Raw genomic sequence first — 27,990 nt, 5'->3', positions numbered from 1 at the left:
AAGTTGCCACGTCTTCATCCAGAGAGAGGAGAATGTGTCACTCGCATGTGGGGTGGCTTATAAACTGCTTTTAAGTCAAGATACTACGCTTTTCATCCCATTTATACTTTCTTAGACTTTGAAAGTGGCTTTGGAATCAGCATGTTTTCAGACAAGTGAACATGCAAGTAGTGTTTCAACCTGACCATGAGCCAGCCACTACACACTCACATAACTTAATGACGGCAGAAGACTTCAGGAGAACTTTCTTGCCTCTCTGACCCTCTCCACCCAAGCTTAGTGACTGACTACCCTCTCCTGCCTTGGGTTTGCACTTGTGCAGTTTAATGACTAGACATAAACTCATACTTTATAGGCAAAACCTTTCACTTATGGACACATAAAAAAAAGTGCAGATTGCATTTCTTCTCTGCCATGCTTTCCTTCAAAATATACCCTTAATACATTCAGAGTTCTCTACATGTGAGTCAGTGAATGTCGTCTCCAACATAAACTCAGGAGAGAAGTTAGCCATAAAATGGACTCTAAATTCAAAAATGGCAAAGGCTACCAACACAACTCCATAGAAACCCACTCAAACGGGAGTAAAATTCAGGTCACTTTTGAACAAAGCTCATCCCAGATATGTTGTGGCTGTTGGGGAAAAAAAAAAGGTGTTTCTGTTGGTAGTCAGGTGTCCTGTTTTGAAGTGCTAATACAAAAAGCTAACCCAGGAGCTCATGACCCCCACTCTGGGACTCGGGCTCATTCTCAGGTGGGAGCCCCCTGGAGTTCACTGCTGACTGACTCTCATTTGGGGGTGGTCAGCCTCTGGCTCTTCGTCTTCCACATCTGCACTGTACTCTTCAAAGGCGTCGTCATCTGCATCCGGAAGGCCCAGTAACTGCAGGGAGGAGAAAAGAGCAACAGCTGTGAGTGACTCTGGCTCCATGGCTGATGACCAAAGACAGCCATCTGGGATGCCAGAAGTACCACAAATAAACAGTTCTGACTGGCCCACCAAGGTGTTAAAAGTCTTTTCGAAGGGAGGGGAAGACGACATAATGGTTATGCACAAAGACTCTCATGCCGGAGGCTCCAAAGTCCCAGGTTCAATACCCACTATCATAAACCAGAGCTGAGCTGACCACTTGGTCGATTCCAAATTATATTCCTCCATGAGGATAATTTCTGGAACCATCCGTTCCACCCCGGTTCCATGGCTGCCAGTTCTTAGCAACATTGCCCCGCCAGATATTCGTCGGGATGCGGCATCATCTAAGTTCATTTCCCGCGTCTACGCTCGACCGGACCTGCCAATATACGCGGATATCTTCGCCCACCCTGTCCAACGCTTGACGTCTCGTCACCCAATCTGGTCCCCTACGCCTACACTGAACTTCTCTGTTCCAGACTCTTGGAAACAGAGTTGGCAGTCAGCTGAGGTAAAGAACAAACACCTCATCACAGACCCCTGCGAGCGTCAACCCGGCTTTGACCTAGCACGTTATGATTGGGCCCTCCTCAATCGCTATCGAACAGGCCATGGCCGGTGCGCCACTATGTTCCATCGCTGGGGAGCCAGAGACGACCTGAACTGCCCCTGCGGCTACAGACTATGACCCACATAGTCAACGACTGCCACCTCTCCAGATTCAAAGGAGGTCTCGAAACTTTACATCAGGCTCAACCTGACGCTGTTGACTGGCTACGGAAGAAGGGCAAATGCGAGAAAAAGAAGGAAGTAAATAACTAATAAATAAGACATCTTTTTTATATTGCCCCTAAAGACAAGCATATTTATAACATACATAAAATGTAAGAATGTCTCAAGTGTTACAGTTAAATGTCTAGATGAACTGTGATGCACCTGGAAGATGGGACCCTACAGCTACTCAGAGTCTAGAGTGTTTCCGAATAACGTAATGACATAAAGAACGTTAAGAATAAAAAAAGCATAAGATGCATACTCATCAGAAAATAGGCTTTGACATTTTTTATTATGACAGAGACTGAAAGACGGTCATAGGGGAGAGAGACAGAGAAAGCAGAAATACCTGCAACACTCTTCACCTAGTAACGCTTCCCTCCTGTAGGTAGGGCTGGGGGGGGTGTCAGAGACCCTCATGTGTGGTGACTTGTGCACTTTACCAGTTACCCCACACCCAGGAGCCCCCTCTCCCCTTTATTGTAAACCAGAGCACTGCTCAGTTCTGGTTTATGACATTGCTGGGGATTGAAGCCAGGACCCTGGAGCTTCAAGCATGAAGATCATTATACCATCTCCTGGCCCTTCTTAAAACCTGTATGCCTAAGGGCCAGGAGACAGCTTGCTCTGTAGAGTGCACTCTTTGCTGTGTACAAGGAACTGGGTTCAAGCTCCTTGTTGCCACGTGGGAGTATTTGCACAGAGGAATTTTCATGAAGAACTGGCACAGTCCTGGGGTGTCTCCTTTCTGTCTTTCCTTCCCTCTCCTGGAAAAAAGGTCACTGGGAGTGGTGGAATCAGTGAAACCCTGGCAAGGATGAGGGGAAGGGACTTCAGACATTAATGAAATAGATCCAAACTGTCAGAATATTGTTTTACAGAGTGGAAACATAGGTTATCCCCCCCCTTTTATCATTTTGCATTTTCCAAATGGTCTATAAATATCAGGGAAATACACAGTAACCATTTTCTTAAAGTAGTGGTTAGTCTTTGGTGAGAATCTGAGTGCTGGGCAAGGAGATAGCGTGTGGCTCTGCAAAAGACTTTCACGCCTCAGGCCCTGAGGTTCAAGCCCAGCCTTATCATCAGCCAGACCTGAGCAGTACTCTGGTCTGTCTCTACTAAAATAAGGAGACAAGAAACAGAGTGCAGCGTGACAGGCTTGACCACTACAGTCTTCCAGGTCCTGTGCTGCTGGAGAGCCCCAGCTTTTTGAGCTCCTGGGCTCGGGGGGCATCCAGGGAGTTAGTGTTTGTGTGACCAAGGGACTTCCTCCCAGGGTGGCTCCTCAACTGCTCACTTCCAGCCAATTTCAGGAACGACCATCTGACTCCCACACGACACCCCCAAACATCATGAAGACATTACTACTAAGGCTTGACATCACCCCTAGGACCCTGCTGCCCCGCCCCCATCCCATGAATGTCTATGAGAAAAGGGTGAGCAAGCTCCTGAACAAACAGAGCCTCTTCTCTGAGGTTCTCAGCCTGCCATACTGCCGGTCTCAGAGCTCTCTGGGGTGCTAAGTCCTGTGGCTCCTATGCATGTGCTCTGCCAGGTAGACACAGCAAACTGCAGGCCCAGTCTTCCCCCTTAGAGCCCAGAGTGCTGAGCTGTCCCAAAGAGACACTGATGGCTTGGAGGGAAGGGGCACAGAGAGCTTCTGTCATCCTGTCTGGATTGGATATGCAACTGTGTGTGCTTAGGAGTAAGAAGCCCCTTCATGTAATCACTGATGTTTCCTTCCAGATTTTAATGGACAGCATAAAGGCTGTAGTTTGCCTCAACGAGGGAGAAACAAGGGCTGGCGACGAGTATCTCGGTATTCCGTTATTATTGGAAGGGCTGGCAACAACGAGTATCTCGGTATTCCGTTATTATTGGAAGGACTGGCGACGAGTATCTCGGTATTCCGTTATTATTGGAAGGGCTGGCGACAACGAGTATCTCGGTATTCCGTTATTATTGGAAGGGCTGGTGACAACGAGTATCTCGGTATTCCATTATTGGAAGAGCTGCCTAATGACACAGCAAGATGCAGGTATCAAGTGAGCAGCAGTCATGATGGAATAACTGAACTGAACTGAATATCATTGCTGTTGCTCCCTCCAAAATATCCAAATCACCTGATAAAAGAAGATGCGTGAATGTAACTCATTCTCAATTCAGAGGTCAGAGGGAATGAAGTCAGGCCCTCCTTGTGCTCACTCCCCTCAAGAGCCACCTAGGGCACCAGAGTGAAAACCCAAGTTCTCCTGTGACTCCCGAGGGCCCTCAAACTCCTTGGGATCATCAATTACTCCTCCACTTGGCCCACACTGGTCTGTCCCTGTGTCTGTCTGTCTCCATATCACTAACACAGTGTGGACTGTACCCCTCTTGTCTGGTCCCCATCCTCCACATACACACTAAAATGTAACTGGTGTGCTTTCTCTTTTATTTTTATTTTTTGGTGGTACCAGGAGAATGAGCCTAGGTTCTCACAAATGGGTCATACCACCATGAGAGACTTCCCCAGCTTGACTTTTACATTCTTCACTTTTTCTGGGGGGGGCACAATGGTACTACTCCACAATCAGGCACACACTATATACTGAGTTACTGCCCACTTCCTCGGTGCTCCCCGATGGTGTAAGCTTTAAAGCCAGGGTCTCAGCACGACCAGGCACACACTGTACACTGAGTTACTGCCCACTTCCTCGGTGCTCCCCGATGGTGTAAGCTTTAAAGCCAGGGTCTCAGCATGACCAGGCACACACTGTACACTGAGTTACTGCCCACTTCCTCAGTGCTCCCCGATGGTGTAAGCTTTAAAGCCAGGGTCTCAGCACGACCAGGCACACACTGTACACTGAGTTACTGCCCACTTCCTCGGTGCTCCCCGATGGTGTAAGCTTTAAAGCCAGGGTCTCAGCACGGCAAGGTACACACTAGACTGAGTTACTGCCCACTTCCTCCACAAGGCCTACAATTTGCACCTTTTGATTACAGTACTCAGAACAATGTAGTAAATGGTACCAACTGCCTGGTTAGTGCTCAGGAAGCAGATACTAAATGAATAGCAGTGGAATAGATCTGGACTATTAAAAGCCAAACAACTATTTGGACCATCTGAAACCAGAGTAGAAAACTAGCACATACAAAAGGAATTGCTTAGATAAATGATACAAGACAGAGTGACAAAGCCACCCAAACTCCATCTCTCATAATGATGTATTAAGTCATTGCTACCAGCTCTTGTACTGAGACCCATGAAAGCTGGGTCACATATGAAAAATACCTTGATGACACTGCAGAGCACTGGCAAGACACCTCACTTAAATACTGTGCTGTTTTGTCATGTGCACAGCCCAGGTTTACCATAGAGCCATGAAGAGAACCCGAAAGAAAATCATCAATTGATTTTAACTTAACAATGATTTTAAATGGCACAGAAGGATAGGGAAGAACAGAGAGTAATAAACCTGGAGTATCACACACAGTCTAGTCTCCAATCAAGCTTAGAGGAATGAAAGACAACTTGGGAATTTCAGCTGAGATGCAGATATTATTTTTAATTTCTTTATTGAGGGGTTAATGTTTTACATTCAACAGTAAATACAGTAGTTTGTACATGCATAACACTTCCCAGTTTTCCATATAACAGTACAACCCCCACTAGGTCCTCTGTCATCCTTTTTGGACCTGTCTTCTCCCCCACTCCAGAGTCTTTTACTTTGGTGCACCATGCCAATTCCAGTTCAGGTTCTACTTGTGTTTTCTCTTCTGATCTTGTTTTTCAACTTTTGCCAGAGAGTGAGATCATCCCATATTCATCCTTCTCTTTCTGACTTATTTCACTTAACATGAATTTTTCAAGGTTCATCCAAGATCAGCTGAAAATGGTGAAGTCACCATTTTTTATAGCTGAGTAGTATTCCATTGTGTATCTAGACCACAACTTGCTCAGCCACTCATCTGTTGTTGGACGCCTGGGTTGCTTCCAGGTTTTGGCTATTACAAATTGTGCTGCCAAGAACATATGTGCACACAGATCTTTTTGGATGGATGTGTTGGGTTCCTTAGGATATATCCCCAGGAGGGGAATTGCAGGATCATAGGGTAGGTCCATTTCTAGCCTTCTGAGAGTTCTCCAGACTGTTCTCCACAGAGGTGGGACCCATTGACATTCCCACCAGCAGTGCAGGAGGGTTCCTTTGACCCCACACCCTCTCCAGCATTTGCTGCTGTTACCTTTTCTGATGTCTGACATTCTCACAGGAGTGAAGTGGTATCTCATTGTTGTCTTGATTTGCATTTCTCTGACAATCAGAGACTTGGAGCTTTTTTTCATGTGTTTCTCAGATTTTTGGATCTCTTCTGTAGTGAATATTCTGTCCATGTCCTCCCCCCATTTTTAGATGGGGTTATTTGTTTTCTTGTTGTTGAGTTTGGCAAGCTCTGTATTTATTCTGGTTATTAGCCTCTTGTTTGATGTATAGCATGTAAAGATCTTCTCCCATTCTGTGAGGGGTCTCTTGGTTTGGGTAGTGGTTTCTTTAGCTGTGCAGAAGCTTTTTAATTTGATGTAGTCCCATAGGTTTATGCTTGCCTTAGTCTTCTTTGTAACTGGAGTCGTTTCATTGAAAATGTCTTTAAAATGTATGCAGGAGAGCGTTCTGTCAATATTTTCCTCTAAGTATCTGATAGTTTCTGGTCTACCATCCAAGTCCTTGATCCACTTGGAATTTACTTTTGTGTTTGGTGAAATATAGTGGTTCAGTTTCATTCTTCTGCATGTTTCAATCCATTATTTCCACATAATTTGTTGGAGAGACTCTGTTTTCCCCATTTAATAGTGAAGACATTATTTTAAAGGTTTTGAGCAGCCTGGGAGGTGGCTAAGTGGATAAAGTATTTAGACTCTCAAGCATGAAGTCCTAAGTTCAACTCCAGGGATCTCTGCCAGAGTGATACTCTGGTTCTCTCTCTCTCTCTCTCATAAATAAATATTTAAAAAGAAAATGTTTTGAAGATGAAATAGAAATTCTTGGGACTGGAAGGTGGCACACCTGGTTGAGCACTCATGTTCTAATGTGCAAGGACCTGGGTTAAAGCCCCTGGTCACCACTTGCAGGGGAAAGCTCTGCGACTGGTGAAGCAGTGTTGCAGGTGTCTCTCTATCTCCCTATCTGCCTCCCCCTTGCTCTAGATTTCTGGCTGTCTCTATCCAATAAATAAAGATAATAGGAATTCTAGAGCAAATTACACTGAACATACAAAGTATACACAGTGGGCAGGAACTGAACTTGGGTGAAGTATCCTAGCACTGGTCATCTGGCTTGATCTTCCAACAAAGATAAAAGGAAATAGGTAGTTTCAAAAGAAAACACTTTACATATTTAGCAGCTAGAATGAAAAAGAGCTGTTAGCCACAGACATCAAATTCTAAATTAAAAGGGGCATGGGGAGGGGGAAGCAAGGTCTCTCCAAAAGTTTATAAGAAAAGGGGAAAACCAGTGCCCAATTTCATGTTTCTCCATTCCCACAGGCACAAGAATAGATCCTCTGTACAGCCTTCTGACATCCTCCTCCAGTTAGGCCTCACTATTTTAAGAGATTCTCCATAGCCCTTTCAAGCATTTTTTGATTGGAAAAAAAAAATCAAAAAATAGTGAGGAACCAGGGTGGAACCAGGAATGAATACTCAGTTGTCTCTGAAAGGCTGTTTGCTTCCCACTCTATGAGAGATTCTTAACTCAGAGTGATGCTAGAAATAACCATCATCCCTGTAACAAACAGCTGTGTCACATCCCATTTCCCTCTTTGCCTCCCTCCCGGCCCTCAGCCTCTTGAACTAGCTGCTGCTATCTTCATGCCATGGGGCAGACAGGAGCAAAACAATTAGTCACCCCAGGCTTTGCCCACTTTCCCCCACAATGCCTGTTACTCAGAACACAATCCCTGGAGAAGCCAAACAGGCACCTACAGGTCTGAAAGACTTGAAGACTTTTTCCAAGACTTCCTGGAGAGTCTTCTTCCCACAGGCGGAGATGTAGTCCTGTGCTAGCTGCAAGAAAGGCAGGCAGTCCTCGCTCTCGCTCCACACGTGCTACGGCACCACAGGAGAGGAAAAGGGAAATAAAGACACAGTCATTACACTCAGTGTGAATACAGGATGTCAAGCTTTTAGCTTTTGCTTTTTGTTTTGTTTGTTTGTTTGTTTTAATTACATGAACTTGAAAGGCTCCATCTCAGAGAAAAAGTCGTGCAGGCATTTTTGATTAGTTTGCATTGAAAGGGACCAGAAAAATGCATATACCCCCATACAACCCCTGAAATTTCAGCTCATGATCTCACCTGCTCACACACTGAGAACGGGCAGTGGGATCTGTGTTCCTGCACCTATGGTCTCCATCACTGCCCTTGTGCTGCAGGCTTTGCAAACAGGAGGCAGAAGGAGCCAAGAGCTCAGCCTGCAAGACCCTTAACTTTGCCTTCAGCTGTGGCCGTAGCCACTAAATTGGAACAAGGTAATCTTTACCCAGATTCACCAGTGAGCGGGGGTGATGGCAAAGAAAAAATAAATTTAGGGGGATACACAGAAAAGTCACCACTAAGTCACTGGTGAACAAGGTTTCCTGAACACTGACTGTCCCTTAAAATGTTCTATGAGGGCTTCCTCCCCAGGCACTGTCCCACCAGAAGACATTCATTTTAGGAGTTTTTCTCCCTTAACACTAGACGAGTTAGTTCTTTTGGTTTTTATCTTCCTGCCATGTGAGGATGTCCATTTTTAGCACATCTGTAAGTCTGTCTCATAAATGTTCTAGGATGTGGAATTCAGGTAAGCAGTAGGCATGGGAGAACTAGATGATGTTCTAGGATATGGAATTCAGGTAAGCAGTAGGCATGGGAAAACTAGATGATGTTCTAGGATGTGCAATTCAGATAAGCAGTAGGCATGGGAGAACTGGATGATGTTCTAGGATGTGCAATTCAGATAAGCAGTAGGCATGGGAGAACTGGATGATGTTCTAGGATGTGCAATTCAGATAAGCAGTAGGCATGGGAGAACTGGATGATGTTCTAGGATGTGCAATTCAGATTAGCAGTAGGCATGGGAGAACTAGATGATGTTCTAGGATGTGCAATTCAGATAAGCAGTAGGCATGGGAGAACTGGATGATGTTCTAGGATATGGAATTCAGGTAAGCAGTAGGCATGGGAGAACTAGATGATGTTCTAGGATGTGCAATTCAGATAAGCAGTAGGCATGGGAGAACTAGATGATGTTCTAGGATGTGCAATTCAGATAAGCAGTAGGCATGGGAGAACTGGATGATGTTCTAGGATGTGCAATTCAGATAAGCAGTAGGCATGGGAGAACTGGATGATGTTCTAGGATGTGCAATTCAGATTAGCAGTAGGCATGGGAGAACTAGATGATGTTCTAGGATATGGAATTCAGGTAAGCAGTAGGCATGGGAGAACTAGATGATGTTCTAGGATATGGAATTCAGGTAAGCAGTAGGCATGGGAGAACTAGATGATGTTCTAGGATGTGCAATTCAGATTAGCAGTAGGCATGGGAGAACTAGATGATGTTCTAGGATGTGCAATTCAGATAAGCAGTAGGCATGGGAGAACTAGATGATGTTCTAGGATATGGAATTCAGGTAAGCAGTAGGCATGGGAGAACTAGATGATGTTCTAGGATATGGAATTCAGGTAAGCAGTAGGCATGGGAGAACTAGATGATGTTCTAGGATATGGAATTCAGATTAGCAGTAGGCATGAGAGAACTAGATGCAAAAGCCGCCTGCTCTGCCAGTCTGGGTGAGGGAGAGGCATTGGGCTACCCGGCTTATATCAGTCCCATCTTGCAGGTACCAAGTGTTGCTGTTTAACTCTGGTGGGTGTCCAACAACAGAGCAAGTTGTGGTCTATATACACAATGGAATACTACTCAGCTATTTTATTTTTATGGTGACTTCACCGTTTTCAGCCGATCTTGGATGGACCTTGAAAAAATCAAGTTGAGTGAAATAAGTCAGAAACAGAAGGATGAATATGGAATGATCTCACTCTCAGGCTGAAGTTGAAAAACAAGATCAGAAAAGAAAAACACAAGTAGAACCTGAAATGGAATTGGCGTATCGCACCAAAGTAAAAGACTCTGGGGTGGGTGGGTGGGGAGAATACAGGTCCTAGAAGGATTCAGAGGACCTAGTGGAGGTTGTATTGTTATATGGGGAACTGGGGAATATTATGCATGTACAAACTACTGTATTTACTGTTGAACGTAAAACATTAATCCCCCCCCCCAAAAAAAAGAGGAGAAAAAAAAAAAGAAGGAAGACATTTGGAGAGTGGAACAAGAAGCTGAGCTCAGCGGAGGAGAGGAGAACTATCTGGAGAATGGTCCACACCAGCACACACTTGTCCCCATCTACTAATAAAAATGATTAAGGAATCACCCTAAAATGTTCTGTGCCCATCACTCGGTAAACATGTTCTGCCTCCTTCCTTCTCGCTGCAGGATTTCCAGGAACGAGGTCTAGATACTGAAAGCACTGCTCATGCAAGAGAATAGTAGGTGCTACAGCGCCATCCTCACACCCCAATTATCTGAGCTTCGTGACTGCAAAGGTCCATTTCCAACACATGCTACTCTAATTCCAGCAGACTTCTCCCGGAGCTTCTGCCTGCATCTAATAAAGATAACTTCTGGATTCTGATGTCAGAGCACAGCTCAAACATGACTGCCTATTAATTAGAGACCTTAAAGGTGTCGGGTCACTGAAACATAACTAATGTCACAGTTTCTTACATTGTATAAAAGCACAGTAGTACAAATTACCCATATTCATTTGTCACACTTGATTCTCACTCAGTAAGGATTCAGCATGAACAATGAAGTTCCAGTTCAGTGTAAATTCACACTCAGTTTTTATCTGAAACCATCTTTCAAATTCTTAAGCTAAGTTGAAGATGGGACAAATATCAATGCACAAGTGCAACCTTTAAGCCAGTCTGTCTAGAGCTGTAAAGACTAGAGGCAAAAGTAAGACGTTTATTCAGTACCTAATATAGTGTCGGGCTGGTGGATCTAAGTCCACTCTCTCCATTTCTGCATCTGCAGGAGGGTGTGTGGTGTGTGTGTGTGTGTGTGTGAAGTTGGACTTTCTATCCAATCAAGCACCCAACCTTGCTACCCAAGGCTAAGATCACATGCGCAGTATATCAGACAACCAGTGTGACTTCACTGAACACTGACCAAAGGCAAGCTGGATTACACATTGCCCCCTGAAAAATATGGGATTAAGAGGTTTGAACTGTGCCGTTACTCACCCCGCAGTTAAAACTTACAGATGCTATCTGATCTCCCTCAGATTTAATTACAGTTGTCCCTTGGCATCTTTGGTAGATAGGTTTCAGGCCACGCAAAAATCACACCAAAATCAGATGACACACAAGTCCCTAACAGTCTACCCTCTCTCTATGTTCCATATCCACAGGGGACTGAGTCTGTGAAAACAAACAAACAAACAAACATAAAAAACTGTGCATGTCCCAGAACCTCCTCTCTCTAGAGCCTTACTCCACTAGGGAAAGACAGAAACAGGCTGGGGACATGAGTTGACCTGCCAACACCCATGTTCAGTGGAGAAACAGTTACAGAAGCCGGAACTCCCACTTTTTGCACTCCATAACAAGCTTTGGTCCACACTCTTAGAGGGGGAAAAGACAGGGGAAGATGACCAGAGGGCTCTGAACTCCATTTCCACTGGGACACGCAACAATTGACACTGGGAATCTTTTGTTTTCACACCATCACTGAATAAGAAGTGAATCTGGAAAACACCAGAAGTCAGGCACTGTTTTGTTTATCTGAGAGGGAAAAGGAAAAAGGGAGGACACTTGGAAGTAGTAGTAGGTCTAGGTGTGACTTAGAAAGGAAGTGAAGACAAGACCATAGAAAAAAGTGGACAAAAAATATACAGTGGTCTGGGAGGTGGCACAGTGGACAAAACATTGGACTCTCAAGCATGAGGTCCTGAGTTCAATCCCCAGCAGCACATGTACCAGAGTGATATCTGGTTCTTTCTCTCTCTCTCTCTCTCCTGTCTTTCTCATTAATAAATAAATAAAATCTTTAAAAGATAGATAGATAGATAGAAATAAAGAGATAAAGTCAGCTCATATCTGTGATCTTGAAAGAACTGTTGCAATTTCTAGTTAAGGGGATAGGGACACTACTCTGGTGGTGAAACAGTGTGGAATTATACCCTTATTATCTTTGAATTTTGTAAATCACTAATAAAAAGGGGAGTCATACTGTCCAAACTTGTGTTTTGCTTTTGGATTTTAAATGGCAAAGTGAACTGCAGAAAGTTTATCACTTAAACAGTAACAGAACTGCAATGTATCCAGTGCCACTTGGAGATTACATAGCTAATTCAGGCAAGAATTTCCCTGGCTTTTCTAACCTCAGGAGGGCATTATTCACACCGCCATTTTTATTACTGCACTTCTGGAGTTGATAACTTATGAATAGATCTTGAAGGGTTTTTTTTTAGATATTTAATATTAATTTACTAAATTATGAGATAACGTGGTATAATTCTACCCCGTTCCCAACACCCCAGTATGTCCCATTCCCTCCTGGAAACTGCCATAGTTCTCACAAGGTCACAGGGGTTATTATTGCTATAACTATATATATATATATATATATATATATATATATATATATATATTTGCCTATCTTTTCTGTAGTCCTATCTTCCCTTCCTTTCTAAGCACCACTACACCTATTGCTACTTCTGAATGTCCTTACTCTTTTCCTCTTCTCTCTCTGGGTCCTGACAGAATTGGGGTTCAGAACCCTCTGGTCATCTTCTCCTAACATTTATCCCCCTCTAGGAGTATGGACCAAAATTCTTTTTGAAAAAAAAAGAAAAAAGTGCGAGTTCTGGCTTCTGTAATTGCTTCTCCTCTGGGCATGGGTGTTGGCAGATGGATCCATACCCCCAACCTGTTTCTATCTTTCCCTTAGTGGGGTAGGGCTAGAAGAGGTGAGGTTCCAGGACACCTTGGTAAATTATGAGGCAGAATAGAATGTTTAATAATCAGGAACCAAAAAGTAGGAATACAGCAGATGAGAATAGGGATCTTAGGGTAAAAAGAATCTAGGAAGTCTATTTTAGGTCTGTTCCTAGGGGACCCGTGACTTTAGTTATTTTTGCCTGAGTGATAGCTAATATGCAGGTGGACTAAAAATATTGTCTGGGAAGATGGTGTCAGAGTTGAGAACAGAACTAAAATGCTGGATTAGGGCAGAGAATGGCTCCAAAACTTGAAGGCAAAAACAAATGCAATTAACTGTTTACTGCATCAGTTTGACCCAGAGCCCATATATATTGTCAATTAGCCAGGAGCCAGTGTAACCTCTGAGTCCCTGTCAGTCTGAGCTCACAGTCCCTGGTCACGGCAGGGAACATTCTAGGCTGCTCTCATTTCAGGAGGTGCAGACTAGGCTGACCAGCCTCCCTTCAGAGAGTCAGAAGTCCCCACCATTGCTGCTTTACAGTGAGGGCACGGTCCTAGAGGGGCCTACAAGAGAGCTTATGATGACGTTCCTGATGGAAATGACCAGTGATGGTAGAGAGAGGAATATACTAGTGGTCTAAGCCAATCATATTTATGTGGGAATCTAAGGATCCCCTGACTAGTACCCCAGATGATGGGGTGTCCTGGTATTGACCAAAAAGGCCTTTGTTAAGTGAGCCAGTCTCTTACCCTTTTCCAACTTTTATAGTACTTTATTTATCTGATGAGCTTAGACTTTCTCCCAGTTAAATATTTTAAATGTTAAAGCAATGAGTGTCATTTGTTGTATCCAAACCAGTATTATAGGGTCTGGCCTAAAGGTGGGAGGAAACAGACCTTGGATTTTGGTGGTGGGGGGGGGGTGTCTAAGTTCACCTCGAGTTTTACTGAGTTTACTTTTAGTTTAGTTTTTTTATTTAAAAAAATATTTATTGGACAGAGACACGCAGAAATCAAGAGAGTAGGGGGAGATAGGGAGAAAGAGAGATGCCTGAAGCCCTGCTTCACCACTTTCAAAGCATTCCCCCTGCAGGTGGGGACAGGGGGCTTGAACCTGGGTCCTTGTGCATTGTAACATGTGTTCCATCACAAGGCCCCGTGTTTACTTGTTTAATAATTCTAATAAAGGTTGTCATAGGGACAATATTTGTCCTTTAGTGGATGGATATATATGTATATGTATATTTTGCCGATATATCTCCTGGCCAGTTGTATACAGAGTTTCTTCTAGAGATTATCAAGGGGTGACAATAATGCTGGTGCTGTCAGGAGAGATTAGGAGATATATCTGGCCTACTTTAGTGTAGTTAGTTGAGTAGACAGTGATTGTGGGAAGTGAAGTGGAAGTAGGAGAAAAGGCTGTTGAGGTCTAAGTAGTAAATACTGGATTAGACTATTTATGGTGTCTTCTTTAGTCCTCTCTACTTGCTTGACAAGCTTATTAGGACTAAGTCTATTCATAGCAGACTTTTAAGCACTTTTACTTTGAGGTATATAGTTTGCCCCTAACTTATGGAGACATGTGCACATGTGGCCTGTCCCTTAGGCCCTAGCCTATATCTAGGATCTGTAACTTTGTTAGGGAGTTCATCCTTTGAAATGGAACTAGGTAGTCCCATGTGTTGGGAAAGGTCTCTCCAGAAGGAAGTCTTAACACCCAACAAAAGGCCTTCTGTTGAGTCAGTCTATCTTTTATTGGTTGTCTCACTCACCCTGGACTGTCACTTGTGTTGACTGGGTGGTTAAAAGAAAACAATTTTAACTGAATCTAGTCCACATGACAACAGGAGGGAGCATGGGGTTTGGAGTCAGACAGACCCAGGTGCACAAGGCCACTTCAAACATGATAATTTATTATATGCTCATTGTTTCATGTTCGCTGTGTCTCATAACAAAAAGTATTCTTTTTTTTTTTCTGAGACTGCTCCCTTCCAAAAATTAATTAAGGTAGTTAACAAAGATCTACAGAATTCAAGATGAACTTAAAAAAAAAAAAAGTCTGCAGTTGGGAAAATAAAGATAAGGGAGAAATAAAAAATAAAAAAAGAAAGAAAAAAAGAGAAAGCCAAATGAGAGTAGGCAAACAATGCAAAGTAGAAGGGCCTGGCCACTGCCAAGGATGGGTCACAGATGTTTTAGAGGTCCACAAAACTAAAGGTCAACACAATGTCCTAAAGCAGTGGGCACAGATAAAACAGACACTCTTCCTAGTAGGCAAGGGATGGGGAGAGGATGGCTATCTCTTAGGAAAAATAGAGGGGTCATAACAATAGCAGGGGAGCAAAGAGACAACATCTGGGCGGTAGAGGAGGACAGAGCTGATTCGAAAAGCAGGATTTGGGGTCTGAAGACCCGTTGCCCTGCACCACAAAGTGTGGGTACAATGACTTCTACTTGGAAAGTATTTTAAGTATATGTAACCAAACACCCACTTGTGCCTCCAAAAATCTGTAGCAGGGATCAGAGGACCTCTAACTTTGAACGATGTAGCTCCCTGGCACATACAAACCTAAATACAGTATGTACCAATTTTCCCATGGAGTAGTGAGGCCTCGCCCGTTCTAACAGGAGAAATGCCAAACACATGCTCAAAGAGGGGAAGACAGTGGTTCTCAGGCTTCAGGGAGCATCACAGTCACCTAGAGGCTCATTAAGACACAACTGTGGGGCCCCACCAGACATTCAGATGGGGAGGGGGTTGAGAGCTTGCATTCTTTTCTTTCTTTTTTATATATTTATTTATCCCCTTTTGTTGCCCTTGTTGTTTTTTTATTGTTGTAGTTACTATTGTTGTCGTCATTGGATAGGACAGAGAGAAATGGAGAGAGGAGGGGAAGACAGAGGGGGAGAGAAAGACAGACAACTGTAGACCTGCTGTACCGCCTGTGAAGTGACTCCCCTGCAGGTGGGGAGCCAGAGGCTCGAACTGGGATCCTTACGCCAGTCCTTTGCACCATGTGTGCGTAACCCGCTGTGCTACTGCCCGACTCCCGAGAGCTTGAGTTTCTTCTTTTTTTTTTTAATATTATTTATTTTCCCTTTTGTTGCCCTTGTTGATTTTTTTTTTTTATGGTTGTTGTAGTTGTTGTTATTGATGTCACTGTTGTTAGATAGGACAGAGAGAAATGGAGAGAGAAGGGGAAGACAGAAGGGAGAAAGATAGACACCTGCAGATCTGCTTCACCGCTTGTGAAGGGAGCCCCCTTTGCAGGTGGGGAGCCAGGGGCTTGAACCGGGATCTTTACACCAGTCCTTGTGCTTTGCGCCACATGTGCTTAACCCACTGCGCTAACTCCCAACTCCCGGAGCTTGAGTTTCTAACCAGTTCCCTGGCAAGACTTTCCCTCACTCCTGGTTCTGAGACGAGGCTTTGAAGATCACCATTAAAGCAGAACTTTGGCTTACTACATATTCTGGGTGGGGTGAGAGTTACATGTGAACAATACCACTACTGATCAGAACCACTCCAATTCTGAGGACAGCAGGGCTGCATACAGTAGCTATGGCTGTCTATTTCCTGAAAAGCCTATTCTTTCCTGTAAGTTCTTGTCTGTTAGGAGCTGAAAATCCCCAGTAGATATTAGATATTAGAACAGGCCATCTGGGGACCTTTTCTCTCTTATTAAGTGGTTCAGTTTATTACCTGAGCTAGCTCAGCTTAAGACAATTTAACTATTGGGTTGTCGGAAAAGCCATAACATATTCTATGTTTTTCTATGCAAAAACGCTTCACAACTCTTCTGATAACCCAGTATGTCATGTGCAAACAGGAATGTAAGCCCCTGATTTCTAGAGAGAATACCCAAATGTTCAAGGACCATTACAGTAAATCAATCCAACAAGTACATATTTTGAAGGGACTATGTGCTTCTACTCTTCTAACAATGGTGAGGATGGCCCAGGACTTCCTGGTGCTTAGAAGATGGGGGGCTGTTACTACAGCCTCCTTCTTGCAGCACTGAAGCGGGCTGGCATCTGTAGTAACAGGAATCACAACTGAGTTGATGTGGTGAAGCTCAAACTCATAGTTCTCCACGGGACAAATGGTGAAGATAAAAACTACAAGCCACCCCATGCCACCTCACATAATTCTGCCAAGGGTGGGAAAGGAAGAGTTGGCCACGTTACGACCTGCACTTTGGACCAACTATTGATCAGTTCCACAAAGGAGGAAATGGAGGCTCTGAGAGGCTAAGCAATTTGCCTGTGAACACATGTGGAACAAGAAGCAGGTGGGACAGCAGCAGAAAAGGTCCTGGCTTCATCCTGAGCCTCAATGACTACCTCTGGATTTACAGAAGACAATGCTTCTCAGATACAGGAGATCAACAGTAGCTGGCCTCTCACTCACTAGGGGTCCAGTGTTTATTCATCTATATGACCTATATTAATGTAACGCTATACTCCTCAGGCTTACCACTCCGTGAATATAAAAAGCCTCATTTTCTGTAGGAATAATCTCTCCACATGAATAATTCAGTCACTGTGGAGACTGTTTCTGTCTACCACTATTCCTCATTTAGTCTTTGCAAATAACAACATGATACAAACAAGAGTGTCTCCAGTGATAAATGAGGAAACTGAGGGAAGAGTTTGAATGAGGCCAAAGAATTCTGTCCCCACTATGTCACCATATAAATTATGCTACCTCATTAAAACAAGGTCTATTTTCTTTACTCCAGGTCCCATAGTTAAGAACAAAGACATAACTAGAATGAAAATGGTGGTGGTGTGGGGGTTGGAATAAAGGCATTATGTACACATATAAAATGAAACCCTAATGTCCTCTACAAAGTCTTTTTCCTTAATACTATGACTATTGTTATTTCTGCCTTTGTATTGAGGAGTCATCAAACTATACAAAACTTCAGCCCCTAGCAGGTTTTTTTGACGGTTGGCAGAAAAGCCAGAAGAATAAAGGACTCCCTGCCTCCACAGCCAGTGGTGCCCAGACACCAGGGGAGGTTGGAGTGGGTGCTCTTTGTTTAGAGCTGCCTTCTGGTTCAGGATGAGGAGGGAAACAGCTGCTGTCACTGCATATGCACGTGCCCAGGAGAGCAGGCACGTGCATATGCACCCCTTGGTCCGTCTGGTTCATTAGGGGCTACTAACGCCCCACTCCTCACACCTGAGCCCTCAGGGCCTTCTACGTTGGCAGAGAGGGGGAGCACACCACCTGTGTGTGAGTTCTGGGCTGCCACTAGCACACCTGCATGACTGTGCTGGGCATCTCGGACCCTGAACTTCAGTAGAGACGGGATGCTGGCAGACTCATTCTGCCCCGGGACCTGAGCTCATGGGCTGTCCCAGAGGGAGGCCTATGACAGGGCAATAATTTGGAAGGGGACTATGTGGGTGGTGTGGTCTATGAAGTGAGAAAGGGAAAGTACACAAAAGAACCAGGAGAAGCCAGAGGGGAAGATGAAAGGTATTCATCCCTTGGGCTCTGGAGCTACTGGTGTGAGCCTGCCTGTGACACATTCTGCACAGTAGAAAGGACAGCCATGGGTTTGGTGTATTGCACTAGAATAAAGGACTCTGGGGTGGGGGAATGGTTCAGGTTCTGGAACATGATGGTGGAGGAGGACCTAGGTGGGGGGGGGGTAGAGAGTTATGTGGAAAACTGAGAAATATTATATATGTACCAATGACTGTATTTTACTGTTGACTGTTAACCATTAATCCTCCTAATAAAGGGGGAGGAGGAGAAGAATGGGGCAGGTTGAGTGCACATATTACAATGCACAAGGACCTCGGCTCAAGCCCCTGGTCCCTACCTGCAGGGAGAAAGCTTCACAAATGGTAAAGCACAGCTGCAGGTGTCTCTCTGACTCTCTCCCTCTCTACCTCCCCCTTCCTCTCAATTTCTGGTTGTTTCTATCCAATAAATAAAGTTAACAAAAAAAATTTTAAGAGGAGGAGAAGAAGAAAGGGAAAGAGAACATGACAGCCCTCTGGGCTGGAGGTTAAGCCATGGCCCTATAACTTCCTAGAGGAGGAGTCTGGAATGAGCCTGAGACTCACAAGCCGCCTGATTTTTTTTTTTTTTTTTGTTACTCTTGTTTGATTGCTGGGTTTTGTTTTTGTGTTATCCCTCATACAAAATGGGAATAGTAAGACCCAACTGAAGAACTTCCGTGAGGCCCAATGAGAAGTCACACTTGACAACCCAGAGGTGGTATGGTGGATACAGTGTTGGAATCATAAGCATGGGGCCCAGAGTTTGATCTCTAGCCTTACACGTGCCACATGATGCTCTGGATCTCTCACTTTCTCTCATTAATAAACAAACAATATTTTTAAAAATAAACTTGGAAGTCACATCTGAGCCCAGTCTGAACTGGGTTCCCTGTGGTCACCACTGTGTTCTGTGTACTCAGTATATGACTCTATGGCTCAAGATGCTCCACCACTTATTAGCTGTGGGGAACTTCTCTATATTTCAGGTTTTTCTCATAATTGAGAGAGCATACTGTGACATGACTAAAATTAGAGTACTGTATACACATCAGAGACATAGTAAATTGCACATAAATGAGAGTTGTTAGTAGGACTGTTCTTTGAAATAATCATTCTTGAAACTTAACACCTGTCTTCTAGACTGTCACTCATGGAATGAGTACCTACCACATGTCTGACACCGTTCCAAACACCGGGAGGCAGTGATGACATGGATGACAAGGTCTCTGTTCTTTTGCTTGTTTCTCTACTATGTGAGAAACCATAGCACCACCTTCCCATTGTTAGGACCTGTTATTGGGTTGTTGGAAAAGATGATATATTTTTTATATTTTTCTTTTAAAAATATTTTTATTTACTTATTTTTTTATAGAGACAGAGAAATTGAGAGGAGAGAGGGAGACAGAGAGACACCTGCAACCCTGCTTCACCACTCGTGAAGCTTTCCCCCTGCAGGTGGAGACAAGGGACCTGAACCTGGGACCTTGAACACTGTAACGTGAGCCCTTAACCAAGTGAGCCACCAGCTGGTCCCTCTTTTATGTTTTTCTGTGCAACACTGTATCGTGGCTTTTCTGACAGCCTAGTATATTTGGTTTTTGCCTTTCTTATTTTTATGGCGTGCCAGAGACTGAACTCAGGGAATCATGAATAGAAGGCATTTATTTTATAGCTAGCCAGACCCCAGCCACAAAGTCTCTACTCTTATGGAGTTTGCAGACTTCTATGTGAGGTAGAAAATACACAAGAGCGTTGTGAGATATGCTAAGAAGAAAAGATGATGCAGTGAGGGAATGTGTATTTAGGAAAGTTTCTCCCAGGCTTGTTGGCATACAAGAACTGGCTAGGCAAAGAAATGGGGGTAGATGGTTTTAGGCAGGTCATGTGAGGCCTGAAACAAATACAAAGGCTTGAGTTTCACTCTAAAAGTGATGGGCAACCATTTGAGATGAGGTGGAGAAGTGAACTTGGATTCTATTTAAAACAGAACCACGGTGACAGCTATATAGTCGCCCCTCGCCACTTCATGTTTCGACTTTCACGGCTTCATTCTATCTCAGTTTTTTCAAATAAACTCATGAAAAAGTTGATGGAGACAGTGAAAATTATACAGCACACACACAGTTGTCTGAGTCAAGTATACATTCCTGTATTACAATTAAGATGACTGTATGTATGCACTGTAAGCCTATGCATTTGAGCACCCCCGCAAATCCTTTAAGGCCAGGTGCAGCTGCTTGACGTGTGTGTGTGTGTGTGTGTGTGTGTGTGTGTGTGTGTGTGTGTGTGTAATCAGGTGTGGGAAAACCAAGCCAATCAGAGCGTGTTTCTACATTGCTATACAGCATCTTTGCTCTTGGAAATGTTTGTGATTTCTGAGAACCTTTTACATTGGGTTGTTCTAGCTCTCCCCCTGCCAAGAAAATTGGTTCAGTCCTGCTAGTTTCATGGGCCCGCTTGTCCCCGCCCCAAGGAACCCCCAGAGAGTTCCAGAGTTGGAGAGTTGGAGAGTTCTTGGTGCTGCCACGTGAGAAAGATGCAAAAGAGTTCTGTTTGGTGATTAGTTTGGGTTAGTTTATGAATCGTTGTTTCTGAATAAAGAAATACAGCTTCCCTGCCCAGCTGTGTGTCCCTGAGCCTCTGTTACCCGCCCGTGAAGCTAGCCTGGCCTGCTGGAGCCCCTGAATTTTAACAACTAATGGCGCCCACGTGGACCTGACCTGCGCATCTCTCAGATAAGTGAAGACAATTTGGCTACCTATGTACTATGGCCTTCTCTTCTGCTTGTGAAGAGATCTCCAAACACCTCTGCTCTTTCTTCACGAGACTGTTTTGCTGTTTCTGGAACATTTATCTCTGGACCACTCTGTGGTTTCCACTTGCTCGGGCGCACTCAGAACAGCCAGCGGAGTCGAGAAGAGCCAGCAGGCAGGAGGCGAGGCGCGGAGCTGCCGTTTCCACCTGGTGGAGCAGCCAGCCAGCCAGCCAGCCGGCCGTGCCCGGACAACCCTGCGCACCGCGCCCGCAGCCCCGCAGCCCGCAGGAGGCCGACACCAACACACTAGAGCCCGATGCCAACATGCAGGAACCTGATGCCAACACACAAGAGCCCGAGGCCAGCCCACAGGAGCTGGCTCTCCACCCGTGGCGCAGGGCACTGGACGCGTGATCCCTCCACGCTGTTCGGCCACTGCGAGCAGGACAGCAGACATGGCAGGGCCATGGGGCAGGGCCGTGGCGGCCTATCATGGCCGCCACCCCTGGACACCTTGGCCCGCGCCTTCTACAAGGTTGGCCCGCCTGCCCTCATGCTATGAATTCTGGACACATCCCGAACCTCCCAGGCTCCCTGCCGAAACTGGGCACCCTGGCCGAGATCCTCAGCTCCAGTCTGAAGACAGACAAGCTGGAGTACACAGAGATTCGTGCAGAGATTGCAACCTGCAATTCCTTGAAGTGGAGCTGCGCAGGAGGCCACCTCCGGATGGTGACCCCCCCAACAACTAAGATAGTACAGATCTAAATTCGTGTTTAAAATGACATGTCTTCGTAACAAAGGTTTCTCTCCTTGTGCATTAATGACCATGTTTATGTGTGTGTTTAAAGTTTGGTAAACAGTAACTTTAAGGCTAAATTCTTACTAGACAAAGTTAAATGAAAAAGGTTTTCAACGTAATTCTCATAAAGATAAAATTAACTTACATTTAAAGTCTGAGGTAAAAATTAGTTAACAATCAATATATTTTAACTAAGTTGGTCTAAACAAGACCTGCACACACCTAGGGTGTGTCTCCATCTTGAATGGATGTAACAAAAGGTTAAAAAGACGTTGTTGATATGTAAAAGTCTCAAATTCCTTCTCTATTAGAAATGTTAGATTGCGCTATGATTATGCTAATTACAAGTTTTGTTTCATAGTAAGTAAATTGCAGCCAGCTGCCTTTGGGACTCTAGGCCGTTCCCCACCCCCATGCAAATGCCTGTCAAGACAAGTAGCCCCCCAGAGACAGGAAATGTTTTTTTAAGCTGATAAAGTTTTACCCACACAGGCAAAAAAATGGCCCCCTCAGGCCTTCCCTTGACAGCACAATGGTTCTTGTTACTTGCTTACATGTTTCTCCATGTTTGTGCCAGTTTCGTTTTTAAAAATGCCTGTGTGATAGAGGTTTCTGTTCACCCCACACCCAATACTGTGGTCACTTAGTTAAAAAGAAAAGGGGGAATTGTTGTATGCTTTACATTGGGTTGTTCTAGCTCTCCCGCTGCCAAGAAAATTGGTTCAGTCCTGCTAGTTTCGCGGGCCTGCTTGTCCCCACCCCAAGGAACCCCGAGAGAGTTCCAGAGTTCGAGAGTTGGAGAGTTGGAGAGTTCTTGGCACCGCTGCAGGGGAAGGAGGCAGCAGAGTTCTGTTTGTTGATTAGTTTGGGTTAGTTTATGAATCGTTGTTCCTGAATAAAGAAATACAGCTTCCCTGCCCAGCCGTGTGTCCTCGAGTCTCTGTCTACCGCTGCGACGCTAGCCCGGCCAGCTGGAGCTCCGAATTTTAACAACTACACAGCATCTTTGCTCTTGGAAATGTTTGTGATTTCTGAGAACCTTTATCTAAGCCCAGTGCTAAACATGCTGCTTCTTTTAAGCCTCCTGACAATGAAACTAAGCGCCGATGAAGATGCTTACCATCCAGGAGAAGGTGACACTCTTGGATATGATCAAAGATGACAAAAAAATTATGGAAGTTGCTGCCATTACAACTTGAATGAGTCTACCGTTTGCTCCACCCAGAAAGATGAAAAAATATCTGTGCAACAGCTACTGTCTCTTTCAACAAGGAAACAAAGCTAAAGGGGTGTTATTTAATGTCTAGAGGGCTCTAGGAATGTGAAAACCCGTACTTAGAAGGTCATACACTGGTTTTCTATGCTCTAACTATGAAAATATTCGATTTAGAAATAAATAATCCTACTTCACAGAAATTCACCTATCAAGGTACAGTCTAGAACTGACTAACTGCAATATGAGGGATGACTGTATACTGATAAGAACTGGTTGAGGGTAAGACTGAAAATCTTATGTAAGAACACAGGTTAGAAGATAAGATTAAAAAACAATGTGATAGCACGAGATACTAGATACTAGCGTGATACTAGTGTGATAGCATGAGAATGGAGAAAAATAAGTGAGTAAAGCATGTCTTTTGGAAGAAATAGTGGCAAGGTTTTTTTTTGTTTGTTTGTTTGTTTCCCCCGTCACAGAGTTTCACCTCTCTGGGATGACTTCTTTCAGACAGACAGAAACAGCCCTGAAGTTCCCTACAATGCAATAAGACATTGGGCCTAAGTCTGAGCTGCATGGAAAGCATGGCAAAGCATGCACACTCCAGGTAAGCTATTTTGCTGGTCCTATTTATGTATTTTGGTTTTTTTTTTTAATGGATGGAACAGTGAAAAATAAAGCTTTAGATTTTTGTAGACAGTAACAACAGTTAGAGACAATAAGATGGGCTATTATCTCCAGCACACTTATTTTTACTTTTTTTAAAAATATATTTATTTTATTTATTTATTCCCTTTTGTTGCCCTTGTTGTTTTATTGTTGTAGTTATTATTGTTGTTGTCGTTGTTGGATAGGACAGAGAGAAATGGAGAGAGGAGGGGAAGACAGAGAGGAGGAGAGAAAGATAGACACCTGCAGACCTGCTTCACTGCCTGTGAAGCGACTCCCCTGCAGGTAGGAAGCCGGGGTTCGAACCGGGATCCTTATGCCAGTCCTTGTGCTTTGCGCCACCTGCGCTTAAGCCGCTGTGCTACAGCCCGACTCCCTATTTTCACTTTTAAAATTATCTTTATTTATTGGATAGAGACAGCCAGAAATTGAGAGGGGAAGATAGAGAGGGACAAACACAGAGAGACACCTGTAGCCCTGCTTCCCCACTTGCAAAGCTTTCTCCCTGCAGGTGGGGACTGGGAGCTTGAACCTGGGTCCTTGAGCATTGTAACATGTGTGCTCAACCAAGTTGCCCAACCACCAGGCCCACTTCAGCACACTTAGTGCAACCTAGTACTATGCTCAAACAACCCTACCAGAGTCTCCAGTAACACGACCCAGTTGAGACAATGTCCTGAACAGACTTCTAGGGCTGTTCTAGGGAGGCCCTAATATTTATTATCCTCCCTCTATTGAGACAGAGAAAATGAAGAGTTAAGTGACTTCTTCCATGCAAACACAGGAAGATGGAAAAAAACCCAAAAACTCTGTGCTCCAAGACAGGCAGAATGGCCACAGGAGCATAGACTCTGTTTGTACTGCAGTTACTCCTGCTCTGTTGAAGAGCAGGCCCTCAGTACTTGCTGGCAGAATGAGCGGTGTCAAAGCACTGGAAACTGATGTCATGCAATTACTCTTATATGTTAAAAAAAAAAAAGTGCTCCAGAGAATAATTACGTAAGCCAGACTTCCCACCTTCTGCTCCCCACAAAGAATTTGGGTCCATACTCCCAAAGGGATAAAGAATAGAAAAGCTTCCAATGGAGGGGGTGGGACAGGGAACTCTGGTGGTGAGAACTGTGTGGTATTGTAACCCTGTTGTCTTAATTATTATTGTTACTAGTAAAATTAATAATAAAATAAAATAAAAACTGCTCCAGATTAGGGATTCTATTCACCTTGAGTTTTTCCTAATGCTTTCCTAACTTCTGTGGAAAAGGCACACAAGAGAGGTAGGACACTTACATCATACCTGCGTCTAACTAAAGGCAAACTGTATTTTGACAGCCTGGTCTGGGACAACTTCAAAGGGAGTTCTGGTCAAAGCAAATATGGTGACTGGTATCTTGTCCACTATAAAATTCAGAAACATTGACAAATTTCTTTTCCCTCCATCATCATTTGTCCCTGTCTATTTCATTAACTACCATCACAAAAAAAAAAAAAAAAAAAGAACTCTCCTTTTTTTTTTTTTTTCTTTTGCTATTGCCAGGGCTTCACTGCTACAGGATGACTTTTTATTCTTTTTTTACATGAGAGAGACAGAAAAAAGGAGGAAGATAGGTACCAGAGCAGCAGAACTTCCAGTGTGGTGGGAGCTGGGCCAAAGGAAAACTTTTGAAGCATTCTAACTCTACAGGTAGAAGCATTCAAAACTTAATATGGATGACCTCTAAAATGTCCCCAAACACCAGTTCTGAATGAAGATTTGATGCATCTATTTAAAATCAGGAGAAAGCCCTGAGATTCATTCGTCACTTACTCCTTTTCCAGTGATTTCTTGGGGTATTTCTCCTGCAGGCCCAGAAGGGAGGCTGTGTGCACTCTCCACTGGGAAATGCGGAACCAGGAGCTGTACTCCTGCTTCTCAGGGCAGGGAGGAGGGAAAGGGAAGGACAGACTAAGGCACCCCAGGGCTAGAAGGGACTCCCAATTGCACTTGCTACCATTTTCCATTTCCACTGCCTCCTTGGAAACTTCTCACGCATCTACAAAGGAGGAAGCCCTCTTTAATGATCCTCAATCCTCACGTCAATGACAGTTAGCAGGGCCCGACATATGCATATATACACTACAATAGCAAACATTTTTCTTGCTCTTCTTGAGTACCTGGAAGGGAGACGGTCTGTTTTTACCCACTCAACAATTGAGAAAATGAGGGTCTTAAATAAAAAGCCAGTGGGGCCAAGTGGTGGCTCACCTGAGTGACTGTATGTATTACCACGTGTTCGAGCCCCTGGTCCCCACCTGCAGGGGCAAAGCCTCAAGAGTGGGGAGGCAGGGCTGCAGGTGTCTCTCTCTGCCCCTCTCCTCTCTCCCACTTCCCTCTCCAGTTCTGTCTCTTAACAAAGTCACAGCCAGGGGGACTCTGAGCGCCATCCAGGTGCTTTATCTACCCCATCATCTGGGCACTGGCAGCCCCACTCAGGGGATTCGTGTAAGTTGCTTGGAGGAGGCATGCAACCAGTCACACAGCCAGAACTCACATGGCCCCCAAGGCAATGGCTCCTTCCAGCCAGCCAGGAGGGGTCTTCCCCTGGGTGGAGGACAAGCCAAGGAAGCCACTCCCAGTGATCCTCTCTCTAAGCTGGGGTGGGTGGTAGGGGCACCGCACCTTGTGGTCCCACCTGAGGAGTCACCCCAGCAGCACCATGGTGCTCCACTGGGTGCGCAGGGGCAGCGCCAGGCTCAGGCCCACGGCTGCCTCCATTTCACATCTGGGGATCGTCCCTGCTCCCTAAGCAGTCCCTAAGGCGCACTCCGCGCCACTCCCACCCCAACTCTCCTGCCCGCAGCCAGCGCCAAGGTCCACGTAGGGGCCCTGAATACAATGGGGGGACGACACACAGGGACTTCCCTCATCTAAATCCCCAAAACCACGGCTTTGGCAGGGCACTGCCAGGACAGACGGTGTCGGGTCCCAGCACTGGCCCGGGTTACAGAGGAGCAGTGGAGGTGGGAGGCAAAGGGCTGGGTGCCTAATGTCTGTGTGCCTGTCTGTCTGTCGGTCTGCCTGTGCCTCTGCTCGTGTGTGTGTGTGTGTGTGTGTGTGCCTGTCTGTGTGTATGTGCCTGTGCCTCTCTCTGCCTGTGTCTGTAGGTCTGTCAGTCTGTGCCTCTGCCTCTGTCTGTCTCTCCATGTGAGTCTGTGTGTGCCTGTGCCCCTGTCTATGTCAGTGCCGGTAAGTCTGTCTGCGCAGGTCCCACGTGTAATCCGCAAGGGAGACCCAGGAGGTGCGGAGGAGGCTTTGTGTGCACACGTGACAGGGACCCCCGCAGGCTCAGGCTTGGGCCGCAGCCGCAGGAGGGTCCAGCAGCCTCTGAGCCTCGGCCATCGAGGGAGCGGCCCCACCCAGCGCCTCTGGCGGTCTCCTCAGCCGGCTCCCGGCTCCCAAGGAAGCCCCCACCATTCCCGATGCACCCAGTCACCCCCACACCGTCAGTCCAGTCTCCCCGACACCATCACCCAGACAACCCGTAACCCCATCACCCCACACCCTGTCACTCCGACACCCCGAAACCCGGTTACCCAGACAGCCAGTCAACCGCGTCACCCCTGACACCCCGTCACCCGGTCACCCCCACACCGCCGTCATGCCCCGTCACCCCCGAAGCTTGGCCATCCCGACACCCCTGACACCCCGTCCGCGGGCACCCGCCACGCGCGCACTCACGAAGGTATCCCCGCAGCCCGCGTCGGGGCACAGCACGTAGAAGGAGACGCCGGGGTCGGCGTAGAAGTCCAGGCGGCGCTCGCTGTCCTCCGCCGCGATCAGCTCGAACGGCGTCCTGGCGCACCATCGCTCCGCCGCCTCGGCCAGCCGCTGGAAAGCCATCCCGCCGCCGCCACGCCTCAGCCGCCGCTCCCGGCCGCCCGCGTCTCAGCCTTCGCGCCTCAGCCGCCCGTTCCTCAGCCGCCGCTCCCGGCCGCGCTCCTCAGCCGCCCGCTCCTCAGCCTTCGCGCCTCAGCCGCCGCTCCCGGCCGCGCTCCTCAGCCGCCCGCTCCTCAGCCTGCGCGCCTCAGCCGCCGCTCCCGGCCGCGCTCCTCAGCCGCCCGCTCCTCAGCCTTCGCGCCTCAGCCGCCGCTCCCGGCCGCGCTCCTCAGCCGCCCGCTCCTCAGCCTTCGCGCCTCAGCCGCCTCTCACGGTCGCCCGCTCCTCAGCCGCCGCCGCCCGCCGGGACTGTTTACATACGGTGCGCCGGGGCGGCGGCCGCGAACCGCACAGCGGCACCTCCCCTCCCGCCCCCAGGCAGGCGCGGGGCGGC

At 45.9% G+C, this 27,990-nt stretch overlaps 1 protein-coding gene and 1 long non-coding RNA gene across 2 annotated transcripts; both read right to left on the bottom strand.

Moving 5' to 3' along the window:
* Positions 1–84: 84 nt before the first annotated feature.
* Positions 85–27,990, bottom strand: MTURN (maturin, neural progenitor differentiation regulator homolog). Its single transcript, XM_060195785.1, has 4 exons — positions 27,690–27,990; positions 27,399–27,648; positions 7,656–7,778; positions 85–883 (listed from the first exon to the last, which is right to left on the bottom strand). The coding sequence occupies exons 2-4, from the start codon at positions 27,558–27,560 to the stop codon at positions 773–775; spliced, it is 396 nt and encodes a 131-aa protein (XP_060051768.1). The 5' UTR covers positions 27,561–27,648; positions 27,690–27,990; the 3' UTR covers positions 85–772.
* LOC132539745 (uncharacterized) lies at positions 20,262–23,991 on the bottom strand. Its single transcript, XR_009551045.1, has 2 exons — positions 22,838–23,991; positions 20,262–20,624 (listed from the first exon to the last, which is right to left on the bottom strand). It is a non-coding gene; the product is annotated as an uncharacterized LOC132539745 (long non-coding RNA).

The sequence above is a fragment of the Erinaceus europaeus genome, chromosome 8 (assembly GCF_950295315.1).
Source record: "Erinaceus europaeus chromosome 8, mEriEur2.1, whole genome shotgun sequence".
In the NCBI taxonomy this organism is placed as follows: domain Eukaryota; kingdom Metazoa; phylum Chordata; class Mammalia; order Eulipotyphla; family Erinaceidae; genus Erinaceus; species Erinaceus europaeus.
Note: the sequence above shows the minus strand (reverse complement) of the source record. Positions and strands in the feature narration are given on the sequence as shown.